This window comes from Heptranchias perlo, chromosome 22, assembly GCF_035084215.1.
Source record: "Heptranchias perlo isolate sHepPer1 chromosome 22, sHepPer1.hap1, whole genome shotgun sequence".
Lineage (NCBI taxonomy): Eukaryota > Metazoa > Chordata > Chondrichthyes > Hexanchiformes > Hexanchidae > Heptranchias > Heptranchias perlo.
In genome coordinates, this window is record NC_090346.1 from 41,332,884 (window position 1) to 41,350,273 (window position 17,390).

At 39.9% G+C, this 17,390-nt stretch overlaps 2 protein-coding genes across 7 annotated transcripts in view; one reads left to right on the forward strand and one right to left on the reverse strand.

The window, feature by feature from the left end:
* The first annotated feature begins 306 nt into the window (after nt 1-306).
* snn (stannin) lies at nt 307-12,839 on the forward strand. Of its 3 annotated transcripts, none has more exons than XM_068003361.1 (2): nt 307-545; nt 11,332-12,839. In XM_068003361.1, the coding sequence occupies exon 2, from the start codon at nt 11,436-11,438 to the stop codon at nt 11,694-11,696; it is 261 nt and encodes an 86-aa protein (XP_067859462.1). In that variant the 5' UTR covers nt 307-545; nt 11,332-11,435; the 3' UTR covers nt 11,697-12,839. The 3 variants fall into 3 exon arrangements, with proteins under 3 accessions (XP_067859462.1, XP_067859463.1, XP_067859465.1); XM_068003362.1 differs by lacking the exon at nt 307-545 and adding an exon at nt 681-853; XM_068003364.1 differs by lacking the exon at nt 307-545 and adding an exon at nt 8,002-8,024.
* The window catches only part of txndc11 (thioredoxin domain containing 11), a 65,098-nt gene continuing 60,307 nt past the window's right edge, over nt 12,600-17,390 (reverse strand). For all 4 annotated transcript variants that reach the window (XM_068003357.1, XM_068003360.1, XM_068003359.1 and 1 more), the window contains one exon: nt 12,600-13,668. In XM_068003357.1, the coding sequence (XP_067859458.1) occupies nt 13,068-13,668 (601 nt within the window). In that variant the 3' untranslated portion in view covers nt 12,600-13,067. The remainder of the gene's footprint in view (nt 13,669-17,390) is intronic.

The window sequence follows — 17,390 nt, forward strand, 5'->3', positions numbered from 1 at the left end:
CTCATTTACTTCTTTTTTTAAAAAAAAAATGCATTGCAGCTTTAAAAAATATAATTTGTCAGAACAACTGATCAAAATGGTTCCCGCTGAACTATGCGGTTTTTGCAGCGGGCGAGCGAGCGGCATCGACTGCAGCTGTTCTCGTGACGCTGGCGAAATGGAACCTTACGCCGGCCCCGGGGGTCCACACCCCGCCCCCCTGCCCTTTGTGTTCGCCGCCGTTGTTGCTTCCGATTGGCCCCGCGGACGTCAATCAAATGAGCGGAGCCCGGGCAGCGCCGCGCGAGCAGTGTTTTTTTTTGCTGCAGCAGCAGCAGCAGCGAGCGTGAAACTGACAGGGAGCAGGGAGGGGTGGGGCTGCAGCAGTTTCAGGGCCGGAGAAACCGACTGGGGATAGGGCTTGCCTGGTGATCCGCCGCTTAGCAAGCAAGCAAAGCAAGCAAGCAGCATGGAGATGGTCCCGCGGAGCCCCCGCCTGCGTTCCAGGGATCGAGGGTGATGCACGTTGGCTGGCGATTTTTTTTTGGGGGGGAGGTGAAAAGATGGTGAGCAATTTGCGTGAATGTTGATAGATTAAAAAAAATAAGATCCTTGCTGCTGTGTCTCTTTTTTTTGCATGCTGTCTCTCGCCTTTTTAAAAAAAAATATATTGTGGGGGCGCTGCTTTCCGCAGTGGATATTTTGTAGCAATGCAGGACCTGCCGATCAGAGAAACAAAGCGACGCGACTTGCAACCACAAACATTAAATGGCTTATTGGCATCAAGATTGTGACTTAGTGGATTGGGTGCCTGGGTGTGCATTTGGTTCAGTTGATCATTAGCCGAACCTTCGATACCAGTTATATACGTAGAGTAAGTACTTCTGGGGAAAACCAGGACTGTGTGTGTGTGGTGGGGGGAATTGACTGATTGATTATTTTCTTAAATTTCCAGATGATACACTGGTCTTCCTCCCGCCGCGGTTGTGATACATTTTAACTGTAAATTGCAATAGTGATATTCACCCCATCGCATCAGAGCGAAGCTGCATTCGTATTGCGTCTCCGGTTTGCCATACATCATTGCATTTTATATTAACCCCAAATTTTTATTTTGAAACCCTTGTTGTGGAAAGAAAAATGACCAATTTACTGTCGGTTTATTTTGTTTTAATAGTCAATGTTAATCGTTTTTCTTGTTGTTAGGCAATTGTCCATTGGCACTGTTAATTTTTTGACATTTTAATATGCGGGCAATGCCTGCTGGTGTATGGTTAGGTGGTGAATGGTCTGAGACTATATCTATTGGTAATCACCAACAGTTTATTTGGAACACTGGACAGTTCAGATCTCCGTTTATGGTCGTGCTCTTGGGGGGGTCAGTCCTGGCGAAGCGGGTTATAAAGTTCCTCGATAACTAATTTGCCCGCAGGCTTGTTTCTTTGATTTTCTGGAGTACCAGATCTATTCTGGCAGTTAAGTCAGTTACAAGCAAGTATTGGAAAAAAAAATCCCAACTGAAAATGGAAAGTTATTCAATTCAAACATTACATCAAAATAGAGCTTTATGTAATCGGACAGGTATATTGTTGTTTGTGAAAGGTACATTTTTTAAAAATAAGCTCTTTTATATTTTGCACCTGTTTGTCAGAGCATCAAAGTTCAAAAAGGTCACAGAAATTGATGGATCTGTCAGCAGCTGCCATACCCTGTTGGTTGTTTTCCCATAATTTCAGACCATTAGGTACAAGAATCAAGAGGTTTGGTCCACAGCACCTCTTACCTGAAAGGTGATCCAATAAGCAAGCTCTTGACAGCTTCTAAACCACGAAAGAACATAACATATTAGAAAGTGGATAATTCTGCTGCCTGATCCCTACTGTCTGGATCACCCATCCCTCATCACCATTTAAATACCTTATCAACAACCCATCTTTTCAACCACGCTTTTGGTCATCCTTCATAATTGCTCCCTCCATGGCTTGGTATCCATTCTATTGTCTATTCCTGTGTTTCCTCCACCCCCCCATTAAGTATCTTAAGAGGCTTTCTACATTAAAGGAACTGTATATATGGCAGTTGTTGTTGTGGTTTACGCTTGTGTTTGACTCTGATAAACTAGGGCTGGTAATCCCCTGGGACCTCTGTGATAGAAACTGGACAGTGTGAGCAATAATTTTAGATGATAAACAATAAAAAAGTATAAATATTTACCAAATAAGAAATCCATACACAGCATTGGGAAAAGGGGAACAGATGTGGTTACTTTTTTGAATGCTGCACATTTCAATTCTGTACTTCCCAATTAAACAGCAAAGGCTGGTTTTAAAAAAGCCTACAGCAATATGTGATCGGACTACATGAACATTGACTCAGACTAGATTAACTAGTTATTAATTAGTGTGTAGCAAATGAACACGTAGGTTGGGAATTACTAAAGTTTTTTCTTTATCTTATTCACCCCCGAGTGAGGAAAATATCTCTCAAAAGGTTTTCCCCAACCACACTAGATAGGAAACAGCCTTGAATCCCTGGAGATGCTGTTTTATGCTTAGGTCATATATATTAAAATACATACCATGTAATATCCTTTCAGAAAAATAATACCTAACCACTACGAGCTCAAGTAGTCCTCAGATCAGCACAGTTGCCTCAATTCCTGTCTACTGATTTATAGAGCTGCAGGACAAACGTAGAGTAAGGTTGTCTGAAACAAACCGTGTTGTTATTATTTGACCAAATACATAAACGTAAAGATACTGGAAAGGTTGAGGCATTCCAGTGCTGCAGTTGCAAAATCGTGCCTGTGCAGAGCAATTTGAAAAAAAAAGTGCATTTTTAAGACCACTTTGTGGTACTGGCTAAACACTCAAGTAAAGTTAATGACATTTTTAAAATAATTTTTTTAAAGTTATTATAAAAGCTCATTTTTAAAATGGAGTAGTGCTCCATAGATCTTGGTTTATGTTGAATTATGTGTGCTAACTAAAATGGAAAGTTTTATATTTTAGCTGTAGATATTTGCTGTTTTTTTAAATAACTACTGACAGCAGCTTTTGCTAGTAAATGTCATTAGTGTCTGATTATACCTTTTGATAAAGGACAATATCTTTTGATCATTTGAGAAACTGTAAAGATAAAGAATGTCTTGTGTAGGCCGCATTGACAAAATTTAATTTTTTCATCAACTTACATCTTGTAAAAAAAAATGTTTCCGTTTTGGTTAAGGTGCTGGAAGTTGGTAATGCAGTAAAAGTCCAGGAGCTAATATTTCCTCAGCATCTGGTTTATTGGTTTGTAAAACTAGTTTGACCAAACTTTTGGTCACTTTTTCTAATATCGCCTTTGTTTTGGCATTCATTTTTTTCCCTTTATATCTCTGTGAAGTAGTTTGAAGTTATCACTTTTGTTTGGATAAAGTTTGTACCATTTAAAAAAAAATGTGTAGTCTGTTTGTGGTTAATTGAAGAAAAAGGACGTCCATTTATAGTGCCTTTCACGTCCGCAGGAAGCGCATTAGTGCCAATTAATTACTTTTTAAGTGTGACCACTGTTGTTATGTAGGCAAAAGTGGCAGCCAATTTCAGCAAGGTCCCACAAACAGCAAATGAGATAATTGACCAGTCAATATGTTTTGGTGGCGTTGGTTGAGGGATAGATGTTGGCCAGGTCACCGGGAGAACTCTCTGCTTTTCTTTGAATAGTGCCATTGGCTTTTTTACGCCCACTTGAACAGGCAGACTTGGTTTACAGCAACAACTTGCTTTAATGTAGCATCTTTAATATAGAAAAACGTTCCAATCCACTTCACAGAGATATAAAGGGAAAAAAATGAATGCCAAACCAAAGGAGATATTAGAAAGGGTGACCAAAAGTTTGGGTGGAGAGGCAGAGGAGTTTAGAGAGGGAAGTCCAGAGTCACAACCGCCAATAGTGAGATGAAGGGAGGGGAATGTACAAGGTGCCAGATTCAGAGGAATAGTGAGTTTGGGGGGTGTTTCAGTGCTGGAGGAGGTAATGGAGATATGGGGGGGTGAGGCATTCAAGGGATTTAAATGCAAAGAGAATTTTAAATTTGACATGTTGTGGGACTGGGAGCCAACATAAGTCAGCAAGGACAGGGATGATGTGTGAGCAGGACTTGGTGTGGGATAGGATACAGGCAGCAGAGTTTTGGATGAGCCAAAGTTTGTGGAGGGTGGGAGGGTTGGAGGGTGGGAGGGTGGAGGGTGGAGGATGGGAGGCTGGCCAGGAGAGCATTGGAATAGTTGAGTCTGGAGTTGACAAAGGTGACATGAGGGTTTCAGCAGCAGATGGCTGAGGTAGGGGTGGAGATGTGCAAACTATGGAGGTGGAAGTACAGTCTCTGTGATGGAGAGGATATGGGGTTGGATGTTCAGCTGTGGGTGGAATAGGACATAGAGGTTGTGAACAATCTGGGTCTATCTGAGATAGTAGCCAGGGAGGGAGTCACAGTTGGTGGCAAGGGTCAAAGATGATGACTTTGGTCTACCCAATGTTTATCTGGAGGGAATTCTGGCTCAATCTGACAGCACAGAGGCAGTGAAGGGGTCAAGAAAGGTGATGGCGAGGTAGAACTGGGTGTCATCAGTGTACATGTGGAAGCTAACCCCATGTCTGCAGCTGGTATCACCAAGGGGCAGCATGTAGTTGAGGATGTGGAAGGAGCCAAGGATGGATACTTGTAGGCCTCCAGAGGTGGTAGTGTAGGAAGAGAAGCCATTGCTGGAGATGCTCCAGCTATGATCGGATATGCAAGAATGAACGAAGCAAGGGCAGTCCCAGCCAGCCGGACAACAGAGGTCAAGCATTGGAGGAGGATCATGTGATTGACCGTGTCAAAGGCTGCAGAGTGATTGAGGAGGACGAGGAAGAATAATGCTTCATCTATGATTCTATGAATGCACCACAATCACAGAGGATTTCTTTCATTACTTTGGATAGGGTCGTTTTGCTGTTGTGGGAAGGCCAGAAACCTGAATGAATCTCTCCAATCAGAGAATTGTGGGACAGGATGGGTATGGATCCTGGCAACAACGTCATGTTGAAGGAGTTGAGAGGAAAAGGAGGTTGGAGATGGGGCGCTAGTTTGCCAGGACAGAGGGGTTTATGAGGACATGTGTGATGCCAGCAGTTTTGAAAGGGAGGGTGACAATACCTGAGGATAGGGAACCATTTACAATATTAGCTATTGTGGAGGCCAGGAAAGGGAGTTGGGTGATCAACAGTTTAATGGGAGTGGGGTTGAGGGAACAGGAGGTGAGCTCAGATGAGGCATGACATAATTTCCCATCTAAAACACAGAACCTTGAACAACACAGCAGTCACTCAGTACTGCACTGAAGCATCATCCGAGATTATGTACTCAAGTCCTGGAGTGTAGCTTAATGAAGATCTATGGATATATGGTATATATTCACAATTGGGTTATCCTCATTCAGGAGTGACAAAGTTGAACATCAGTTATGGTCATCACCATGAGGTTTGTTTAATGTGTGCTGTTTATACCGTAAATGGTGGGGGGGGGAAAAAATCTTTGTTTAAAAAATTACATGAAAAGAGGGGTTCAATGGGGCACTGTATTCATTTGTGATTTGGTTCTGGTGTAGCCAAGAGCTGTGAGTGTTGACCTATTGTGTGATGTGGGTTTACATTATTCATACTGTGAAAGTTCTCTATGAATTTTCAAAAGAAAATTAGTTCCAGTAATTAGAATGTGATGTAATCTTCAGAAGACATTCATAATGTATGGATTCATACTACATCATGTATAGTTTTAACATTTTATTTTTACTGAAAATATGTTTTAAAAGGATCGCTGGATCGCTCCTGTTTAAGACTACTTTTTAATATAAATTGGATAGCAGACATTTTTTTGCAGATCAGGTAATTTGGAGGGGTGCCGCATGAGAATTAAAGAAATTGATTATTATAGAAAAAGTGGAAGGAGAATCCCTTTTAAAATCATTTTCGAGGAGTGTTAGATTTAATTTATACCACCACATATTTTGTTTCCTCAAGTTTTGACTTTTTCCCATAAAAGCGCCATGTATCTGCATTCCAGCCTAGCAATCAGGAAGAAAAATGTCGGATGCATCAAATTTGATTTGTTGTCATGTACTTTAGTCACAGCTGAGCCCAGCTCTCCCTCTTCATTTGATTCGTTTTAAAAAGTCCAAAATTGTTTTTTTTAAAAAAAATTCTAAATGCACTCTGTTGAAATCAATATTTTTTTTAAAAAAACCTTGAGTGATGTTTGTCTTCTCTCGGTATAAAGTTGCATTGCAATCTAGCTGTTGCTTGAGAATGCCAAAGTGACATTTATAATGAGTTATTGCAAACTAGTTTTGCTCTGGAATGTTTCCTTTCTGAAGGAAACTCTGTATTTATGGAGCGAGGTTCTGTTCTTGTCACTTCCTGCTCATTATCCACTTGGATCTGGCAAAGTGGAAGCGACAACAACAGGAACTTTTAAGTGGACAAGATTCTTCTTTTGTGCAAAAGGTTGCTTCAGCCTTCCTGAATCTTATGGAAATGTTGAATGCAGCAGAGATCGACTGCTGTCACAAAGTACAATCCAGCAGCCTATACTGAAAGCAGATTACAATCTCTCCCGATCTTTCATTATTTTCATTAGTGATAAGAACTCAAGGTCAGGGCTCATGTTGATACTGTTAGGAGCTGCTTCGTTTGCACTCTTGATCAGAGTAGATTTTATTTGAGCATGTTTGTAGCTGAATTGCGATATTTATGTTATAACTTAATTATGCTGAAAAGCGCCAAAGCTGATGGGGATACAAAATAATGTCATATTACAGAGCATGGTCATTACACAGATGAGACCTAGGGCAGAGAATGTACTTAATACTGTTAACCATCAGTTTGTTGTGCTTAGTACCAGAGATCTGGGAATTCATCTGATAATTTGCTGAATTGGATACCCTTTTGGAAAACTAAACCACATGATGTCCATGAATTGAGAACTACCCCAAGACCCAATCTCAATAGTTCTCATTCCCAAAGCAGTTATACGTTTGCAAGTTCTGTGATTGCTTAACAGGCAATGAGATGGCCTCTGTATCCTGTGAGTCAAAAAACACAACCTCCAAAATATCACAAGTTTTAGCTTATTTAACCAATATGTTCTAGGAAATTTGCAGGTAAACCAGTATGCCTTTAATATTATCTTAATTCATTGCCTCAATTGCTAACATGCCGAGTGATAGACCTGTCACCACCTATGCTTCACTCTAGACACAATCCAGGTGTAGAAGGGTATCTATAATTTTAAACTGCATGTTTTTTACAGTTCAAGTGAACTCAAGGAGTTTTGCATGGTCACAATTACTGAAATTCCTCCATTCCAGGTTTGGTTTGCATTCCTGTGCTGCAGCTTTCCCCAAACCACCTCGGCCACTACGTGGGAATTGGCTCAAGAAACCTGAAGCTTAATTTCTTTTAATGAATTGTTGCATATGTGGAAACACTATACATGCACACAAGGAAACAGACAAACATGTAATTCCCATCAGGTTTTCTGATTCGGTATGTGATATCTGCTTGTAGATCACCCCTCCACATTTGCAAGGCGAATACTGGTCCAGGTTTCAGATTTACTGATCTAGGTGGAACAAGTTAAGGTGCAACAAAATGGATAGAAATTTCTCGGAATGTTTTTAGAATGCTACATATGCTGATCTGAATTTTGTGTCCATTTGTAACTTTCTTTGTGGGCTTTGCGTGTGTGGGATACTTGGTAAAAATGCCAGGCCAATGCAATCAAAACTGGTTCTATCGAAGCAGAATCTAAGGGCTCCAATTTTGAATTTACTGAATGGAGAATAGGCCATTTTACAACTATATTAACTCTTCTTTCTTTCTTTCTTTCTTCCTTCCCCACCCCAAGGAGCTAAACCAAGTTTTTGTTTCAAATACTGTTGGGTTCCACTCTATTCTAGTGGTTTACATTTGGCTGAGGGACTAGAGTCAGTCTAGCTTGAACTAAACTGAAGATCTGAAATGAGGTTAGTTCACTAAATGGTTTGTTTTGAAGGACATTTTGTTTTGAACAGTAGCCTGCCATAGACGATCCAGAAAACTTCAAGGCATGTATTCCGAAAATTGTTTCCTGAAAGCAGCAACTTGTGCTCGGGTTATTTTTCCAGTCACTGGCAGCCCTCCAGTATACTGCTTAACAGGCCATTCGCTGGGTAGAGTGTTTTGGTGGGCTATTTTACTATGACTATCTTACAGCCGAGTTCAATCCTGTCTTCAGCCAAGGTACACACGTATGCACATCTGTGTACGGTGATCAAGACTGGGAACCGTGACCCTTTTTTCTTTATGTATCCTAGCTCTGGGCTCCTGAGACCAACTGTAACAAGCCCATTAACCACTCTAATGGGGCAACCCTACATAACCAATAATCAAACCTGGGACATTCATGATCTGTGTAGGTCAACATCACACTACACTACACAGTGCATTCATTACCCACTGCCTTATTGGTTTATTTTAAGAGAAGGGGAAACTAAATACTTAACTGAATTTATTAAATGTGTACATTGCATTGGAATAAAAGAACATTTCTTATGTAAATACTTAGGCATCGATCGATTGAATCAAGATTTTTTTTTCCTAGGAGTTGGGGAAAATAGAATCATAGAATGGATATAGCACAGAAGGAAGTCATTTGGCCCATCGAGCCTATGCCGGCTCTTTTTAAGAACAATCCAGTTAGTCCCATTCCCCTGCTCTTTCCCCGTAGCCCTGCAAATTTTTTCCTTTCAAGTATTTATCCAATTCCTTTTTGAAAGCCACGATTGAATCTGCTTCCACCACCCTCTCAGGCAGCGCATTCCAGATCATAACTACTCCCTGCGTAAAAAAGTTTAACTCATGTCGCCTTTGGTTCTTTTGCCAATCATCTTACATCTAAGTCCTCTGGTTCTTGACCCTTCTGCCAATGGGAACAGTTTCTCTCTATTTACTTTATCTAAACCCTTCATGATTTCGGACACTTCCATCGAATCTTCTCTTAAACGTCTCTGCTCTAAGGAGAACAGCTTCTCCAGTCTATCCGCATAACTGAAGTCCCTCAACCCTAGTGCCTTGGGGAATTTTCTACACTAAAAGGAATAATATAAATGAAAGTTGTTGCCATGATGTCAGTGTTTCCAGATCTGAGCTAAGTTAATTGATCTAAATATACATGTGAGGGCTCAACTGTGATGCATCCTGCAACAGGTTAGGCTCATACATTAAGAATTATTATTTATGCAAGGTGCAGGTGCATGTGGCACTTCACTTTGAAAGATTAGGAAATGATAGGAGAAAATAGGGGTGGTAGGGGAAGATGAGCTAGGTGGAAATATTTAAAACTAATAACTATTCTCCATCTCAGTAATTAAAGAGAACTGTAGGTATGTCAATTTTCAGCATAGGTGCTAGTGAAGAATTCAAGTAAAATGAACATTATCCAGCTGGCTTTATCATGTTTGCAACATATGCAACAGTAAAGGTGACCATGACACGCCCTGGACACCATTGTGGACAGCAGGCCGGTTTTTTTCACCAAAATAAATCATGGAGAACCATATGACTTCTTCGAGATATCAAAAAGAAACTATGGAGAACTGAGGATTTTCTATTGTGGTGGTCAGACTGCAGCCTGAATTTGGGGATATCATTGCATATCACTGACCGAAATCAGTCTTTTTACTGTGCAAAAAATGAGCGCACAAGCATTTATTAGTAACTTAAGTTTTACAGGTAGGACAAAAATAATAGAATAATAATGTAACTTGCCAATTAGATACAAATCAAAAAAGGACTTCCTATTTATAATGCAATTTGTATGTCTGGCCTTTAAGAAACTTTAGGGTCTAGAGTATCATTGACATAGCTCTGTGGAAGAGTACAACAGACTAATCAGATTTTAAATTGGCCCTGTATTGGAAACCTTTTTTACTCTCAGTTAAATGTAGGATTATTCCTCTATCAGTTACACAGGCTACAAGTAACAGAAACAAACCTCAGAACTTTAAGGGTCGCTTTGCTCTTAATTGCATGATTTAGTGGACATGTCTAGGGTATGGGTTGGGCTGCAAAAAACATGGTCCCATTCAGGCAATCTATCTACATTGTCCTGTGTTTCAGATTTTGCTATTGATAAATAATGTTGAAGTTTAATTAGCAAGTACAACAGTGATCAGGTGGACTTTTCTTTCAAATATATTCTAGTTTTTGATATATATGCAGAATTAGAATTTAAATCATTAACTTGTTGTGAGCTGTTGTGTGAATCCAGATATTTCCTCCTTCGGATTCTTATGAGGAAAAATAGAGTTGCTTCAATGCAGGAACTGCTCCTTCTTTCCCACCCCACTCCAGCTGGTGCAGTGGTAGTGCACTGTTCCACAGCCTGGGAGTCTGCCAGTCTCTGTGGGCTTCTACTGAATGAAAAGGTGTCCAATATTTTAGATGGGTCAGGCTCAGCATTGAGTAGAAGCAAAATTTTATGGGTAAAATTACACAGGGACAGAATCTTACCCACTCCACTAGTATGGCCAACTTAGAAAATAACTAATATTAAAGGGTTAGGAGTTTACCACAAGCAGGATGTGCAACACAACTATTAAGCATAGCAGGAAGGAATTTGTTTTAAAAAATATATATATTTTTATACGGGAAGAACATTCTCCTTCCCCCACTTCCCTCCTCCCAGAGCAGTTTTCTTTCTTCACTTCCCCAGTAATCCAATAGAGTTTGTCCTTAACTAACTTCAAAGAGGGAAACACCTGATCTCCTCAGCATGTCAAGATTCAAGTACTGTAATTTTAAAAGAAACACTAGCACCATTTGCAAAGCTGCTAGGTCTGTCCCACTGTATACTAAAGAGAATTTTAAATGCTTATGCCTTTTGTGGGATATTCCCCTTTTAAAAAAAAAATCCCTTAATGTAATGAAACAAGCTGATAGTTTGTGGGATTTCTCTGTAGCTATTTCAGTTTTTTTTTGAAGAAGGGGTGGGAAAGAGAGGAATCTTACCTGGACACTCAACCATATTTTGAGATTAACATTTAAAATCCCAACTTTTCTATTGTAGTACCAGCTAATAACCCACATTGAGCTTGTGGTAAATACTACTGAATGTGCACACTGGCTATCATTGATCCTGGTGACCGACATCAGAAGCATGTCAGAGAAAATTTTTTTGCCTGCAACGCTGCAAAAAAATTGTTGTTCTGTTAAACCCCCCCCCACCCAAAAACACATTTGTTTCACAGAACATGTTTATTAATAATTTGATTTTTTAAAAATATCTTTCAGATTCTTTTGCAAGCATCTCAACTATAGCAACCTCTCCCAGTCACCGAGTTTAAACAGCACTCTTTTCATCATCTGAAATTGAAGGCTTACACTGGACACTTGCCATGTCTATGGACCACAGCCCAACCACCGGAGTGGTCACAGTTATTGTGATTCTTATTGCCATAGCAGCTCTTGGTGCCTTGATCCTGGGCTGTTGGTGCTACCTGCGGCTGCAGCGACTAGGTCAGTCAGAAGATGAGGAAAGCATCGTGGGAGAAGGAGAGACCAAAGAGCCCTTTCTGCTGGTTCAGTACTCTGCAAAAGGGCCACGGGTAGAGCGGAAAGCCAAGCTGACAGCTAATGGCACGGAAGGTCATAGCTAATTTTCATCGCAGTACACGGCTGCAGATTTTGCTGTTTGGACTAAATAATCACTTTGTAAGATAATCACTCTTCATACTGTGAAGGTTTAAATCTGTTCAAGCTGCTTATTAAAATAAATAGCAAGGTAGCACGAGAGCACACTGACTAACCAGCAGTCTGTCGATCTGTAACTGCATGTTATCAAGGAAAATCAGACTAGCCATTCAAAATTCTTGTTTATTTTGCAGTGTTTCCTACTTGAATTCTAATCTCTTAACTGAGCCTATATTAATGGAGTAACTACTGTAAATTTCATCCCTACTGAACCTGTGGATCTCTGGAAAAAATATGCATAGAGCAATATGAAATCTCAGTTTTCTGTATTATACAGGATAGTATTATGCACTAAAGTGCAAAACGAACTGCTGTAAATGTTACCAGAGAAGAGGCCTCATTTTAAGTGATCATCTTTGTGCTTTTTTTTTGTTGAGCCTAGGTTGGAATGGGGTGGGTTCGAAAAGATACAAAACTAGAAATGATTTAGAGGGTTCAAAGATTATAAAAGTAATTTTTTAAAAAAAAGTCTGACACTACTACTGCTGATCATTTGTCTAAAAGATGCACCTATTTCAAAATGGCTGTTCATCTAAATTTACATAGCATCCTGTATTATCTTTACAAAAGGTGTTTTTAGAAAATGGAATTGGGAAGGGAAAAGGAAAGGGAGCCGTCATTTCTGCAGGGTCACAAAATGAAAAGTGCAGAATTGTTATTGCATTTCGCGCATGAGAGGTTGTGCTGCAATATGATATGACATGACTGCTAGGATGCTGCCAAAGCACTTTTTCAAAACAGATTCTAGTCTGGGCCTATGATGGAGAAGGCTGTAGTTGCAAACTATAAGTGATCCGGAAGGTCTGCAGTGGAGTTAAGATGGTGGCTGAGCAGTTTGCTGTTTTATTAAAAGCATGTTTAATGGGGTCAATAGTACTAAACAGTTTCATTAAAAAAACACTTGATAGATTGTGGTACTCTGATCAGATTTTTTTCTCTTTCTTGTAATTCATAGTTTACAGAAATGAATTTACTGTACTTACAATGCAACCAAGATTTCACATTAGTGCAATATCCAAATGTAAACAAATAAAGAATTTCTCCTTTTACCAGATTTTTTTTTAATCTGCAAGAAGATGCTTAAACTTGGAACTTGGTAAATACAGTTCTTGTAAAAAATATTTTGCATCTGAAGGAAGAAAAATTTTACTGACATTTCATAAACTTCAAATATATCGTTCCCCGATATAGAATAATTCATGTTCCAGGTGCAATTTTTAAAAAATGTTGGTTAGCAATATGGCTTGTTGTCTCTGCATTTTCATGATCATCCCTCTTCATAATACATGGGTCTCGCTATTCGAGAAAGATTCTCCTTCTGCCTCAGTTTCTGAATGGGTGGAAGTTAACCCAGATTCTTCAAAGGGAAGTGGAGTTGAGGAGGGGTAAGTGTTTTCCTCCAGTTCTTCTTCAATTGATGTCATGTATGTTTTTAGCAAAATGTTTTCATTGAGGAGTTTCTCAGACACTGTCGCAATCTCTCGCAGTTTCTCTGCTGTTTCAGCCAGCTCTGCGTTTCTCTGGTTATACAGGTCTTGTAGTTTCTCGTTATGATGTTTGAGCTTTTCATTTTTCTCCTGTAGAGCTTGATTATAGAGCTTCAGCTGGTGTTTCTCTTGCCTGGTTGCAGAGAGCTGTGAAGTCAGTTGTTTTTCAGCCTGATGTAATGCCTGCATCTCTGCACGGAGTCTCTTTATCTCCCTCTCCAGCTGGCTAATTCGGTCTTTCTGTAATTCTGCTGCTTTTTGGATACAGTCTGGGTTACACGACCGTAATGGATCTCGATGAACTAACTGGGCAGAATGTAATAGGATGAACCTCACTAGATTAGGGACAGTTAATGGCAGATCCTCCGGGTACTTTACGCTCAAGTCTTTTCTGGAAAATACGGGAAAAAGGAAAGTTGCAGTGAAAGTATGCTGATGTTGGTAAAATATGAACCTTTCCATATTTCTCCACTTTGAACACTCCCCAAAACAATTGTTGATCTAAAAAAAGAAAATTCTCATTTTTCTCCTATCCACATTTTTCACTATGCCCTAATGCACAGGATATCGATAAAGCTAAATATCTTCAATGGGACGATAACAATCAATGTAGCATCAGGAGGGTATTTATCCAATTAAAGTTTCAAAGTTGGATAGCTTAAAGAATTCTTAATCCTTGCATTCACAAAACTACACTCTTAAACCCTTAAGTTTAATTGATTGGTAGAATTGTAATAACAATAGTCATACCCAAACAAAAATGTTTTCATTTTAATTTTTACCCTCCTGAAGGTGTGTTATGACTTGTGGCAACATGGTTTCACAGGCAGCAGCAACGCTCTGGTACATGAACAAATGGGCATTGTTTATGCATGAGCTTTGACAATACATGGTGGCAGGCCACTCAAATAGGTAAGAAATCACATCTGAGCTCAAGTCCACCCTCATTAAAGAGACATTGACAAACATACTTTTCAGCATGGGTCACTGGATACAGATCAGAAACAATGGTTGATTTTTCTTCTCTTAGTTTAAGGGCCCTGAGGCCAATATTACCATCTTTGAAGCCCCCCCCCCCAAAATCTGGGACCTCTAGTTTGAATGATTTGCTGAGCGGACTGTAGTAACCAGGATGAGGGGGTTATAACAAAAAGGACAAATTCACCCTTATGTCCGTTACTTCAGTAAATTTCAAGAGAGGCCGAGCCAGCTGATTTGGGACAGAGGTGAATAATTGTAGGATTGTTAATATTTGAATATTGTTACTGTTAACAAATTACAAAATAAAGCATAGTGCTTCTCTGTAACTAGTCAACCTCATCAAACAGTAAAGCAAGCAATTTCATAGCTGCTTCCTCATTCAAGTCACAGTCATAATGTTGATGCTTAAAAAAAGAGCTATTTAAGTGGTGCTCACATTACCAGTTTCAATTCCTCCCAGCTTACTTTCCTCCAATTTGGTCATCCCAGACCACTTGCAGTCTTGGTTCAAAACTGACATTGGCAAATACTTGAAACCATCACCAGACCAAGATGACGGGCAGGTAAACCATTTAAGTATTTGATGGAGGGAGAATAGGAGAAAACACACTTTGTCCTAGTTGTCTCCTCTCCTCTCCAGGCATTGATGTACTGGGGTACAGTTCCACAGGCTCTGGGAGCCACTCAGTACTTCAGCTAAATGGTCATTCATCATGACAGCCTAAACAAGTGTCAGTAAGCTATTTGACATATGCACACTTCCCAGCAGAGGTCATCTACCGTCTCAATCTTTTCTCTCTCCACAGACACAGCCAATCGTCTCTTTAATATGAAAGAGAAAGGTGTTTTAGATAAAAACCTGTCAAGCTTTAGGAACATCAAAAAAGTCAATGCTATCAAGAAAGGAGGGGAGAGCAGAAAATTGGCAAGGGAAAAATAAACTACCTATAAGAGGTAGTTTATAATTTAATTCATTTTTTTTGAATTCAAAGAGGATAGCTAGGATACTTAAACACTAGAAAAAAGCTATCAAAATGTAAAATGAACAATATTTTCAAAGTGCCCATTTAGATCACACTTAAAAGGTTCAGAATTTTAAGCACACAAAATATGGTTATGATGATGCCTCAAACAATTATTGTGAATTTATTTTGAGGTTTGCAGTCCACAGATTTGTTTTCTTCCCCCCCCGCCCCACCCCAAGATTGTTTTTTTAAAAATTTCTTTGCTTATACTTTCAATTTCATGTGTTACCTTATATTTTTTCCATTTTCTGGCACAACAACTACTTGCTCACTATCAGGGAGGGCGAACCGGGAAAGGGTTGATCGGGATGGGGAGGGGGGGTGTCGAGACCGAGATCAGGTTGCAGTGGGAGGGGGGCGAGCAGTGGCCAGCAGCGTCCTGAGGTTTTAATGTAGAGCTGGGAGCACCACTCCTCCTTTTTGGTGGTGCCCTGCAGCAGTTCCTGTAAGGGCTGCTGGCTAAGCTGCATGTAGACAACACAGCACAGGGGACCTCAAACAGGCATTGGATGCTTATTTGTTTGCCTTGACCAATATGGCGGGTGGCAGACTTCCAGATTGTAATGAGTGAGCGTTTTCTGCCCGCCATATTGGTTCCTGTTTAGTGCCTGAAAAACAGGCGTGGTGCCATCGAATTTCTAGGCCATTGCTTCCCCAAGACTTTTTATATTCCAATGCCATGCCATCAGTGGAGTACATGAGAATGGCCTACTCCATTCCAAATTCCACTCTGAGTCAGAGATGTGATTGTTTATGTTGTTGTAGAGGACGGACAGACCAAAGTTAGAACTTAATAGCTGCATATTCTGTTACCATTGAAAATGTCAGTGGCCTAGAAATGGCCTGTAATTACCTGTGCAAGGAGAATGCTGATATTAGCTGGAAGGGCAGAATGACTAACATTGCAGTGACAAAGAGGAGTGACATACATGCAGTAACAAAACATGTTACTGCAAAATATTACAATTGGCAAGGCATATATACCATATGACTGAAAATTCGTACCCAGGGAAGACGACAGAATGATCCCAGCTGGAGGAATAAGAACACATGGAAGGGCAAAGCTATGATAGTGTTACAGTGTGCAGGAAGACAGACAACAGGCAAGTAGCTGCAGGAGCAGGCTGAGGGGCGAACATGATGGCAAGGTCTTTTGGCAACTTTTGGTCCTGGTTATAACGACTAACAAAAATAAACATCCTCATTTCAAGACTTAAAATCAAGCATCAGTCTGGATAAATGATCATTCCTTTTCCTACAAATAGGTTAAATGAAAAAGAGAGCCAGCTAATTCCATAATACAAATGAAGATTAAATATGACAGTGAATAGCTTTACCGCAGCAAGTTTACAGTCTATTGTTTCAGGATCAATACTGCTAGCAGCGGAGGTGATAAGATTAAGTCGATCAGAACCAAAATAGACACTTTATATTCAAATTACACTAACAAAATATCAGGCCCTGTTGACTTTTTAAATTTATAGGCCTAAAGGAATATTTGAAAAAAAAACACTGCTGCATTTGAAATAGCTTTTATTCAGAAAGAGAAAACATTTATATACAAATTGCTAATGGCTCAGCACTTACATTTACCCTGTTGTAACACCAAAGAACTATATACCAACTTGGAACACTGAATTTATTTTTGGTTTTAAGTTTCCAGTAAGTTCAATCTTGAATCATCAAGCCAGTGATGCACACTAGAGTACTCAGCAAAATCCTTCCTCTACTGGCTGCTTCCTCTCACCCCATCCCCCAACCCTGCTCGCCAAAAGAAGTTTAAGCAACAGCTGACATAAGTAGCCCAAAGGACAATTACTAGAAGTTTCTCGGTCGTTGAACAAGATTATTTTTTCCTGCCTTTAATATTTATGGCTAAAGCAGCTTTTCAAACAGGTGGGGGTGAAGAGAGCACAATCGGGGTAGTGATAAACTCCACAGTAAAATAGCGTGTCAAAAACTCACCGTCTAAGCTCACGCATGAAGAATAGGCACTTGGGAAAGGTACTAGAAAGCTGCTTGCACACACAGAACCATACTTCAACAAAGGTCAGCCTTCAGAAAAGGGGACAAAACTGGCAGGGGGAAAAACTTGTTTTTTTAAAAT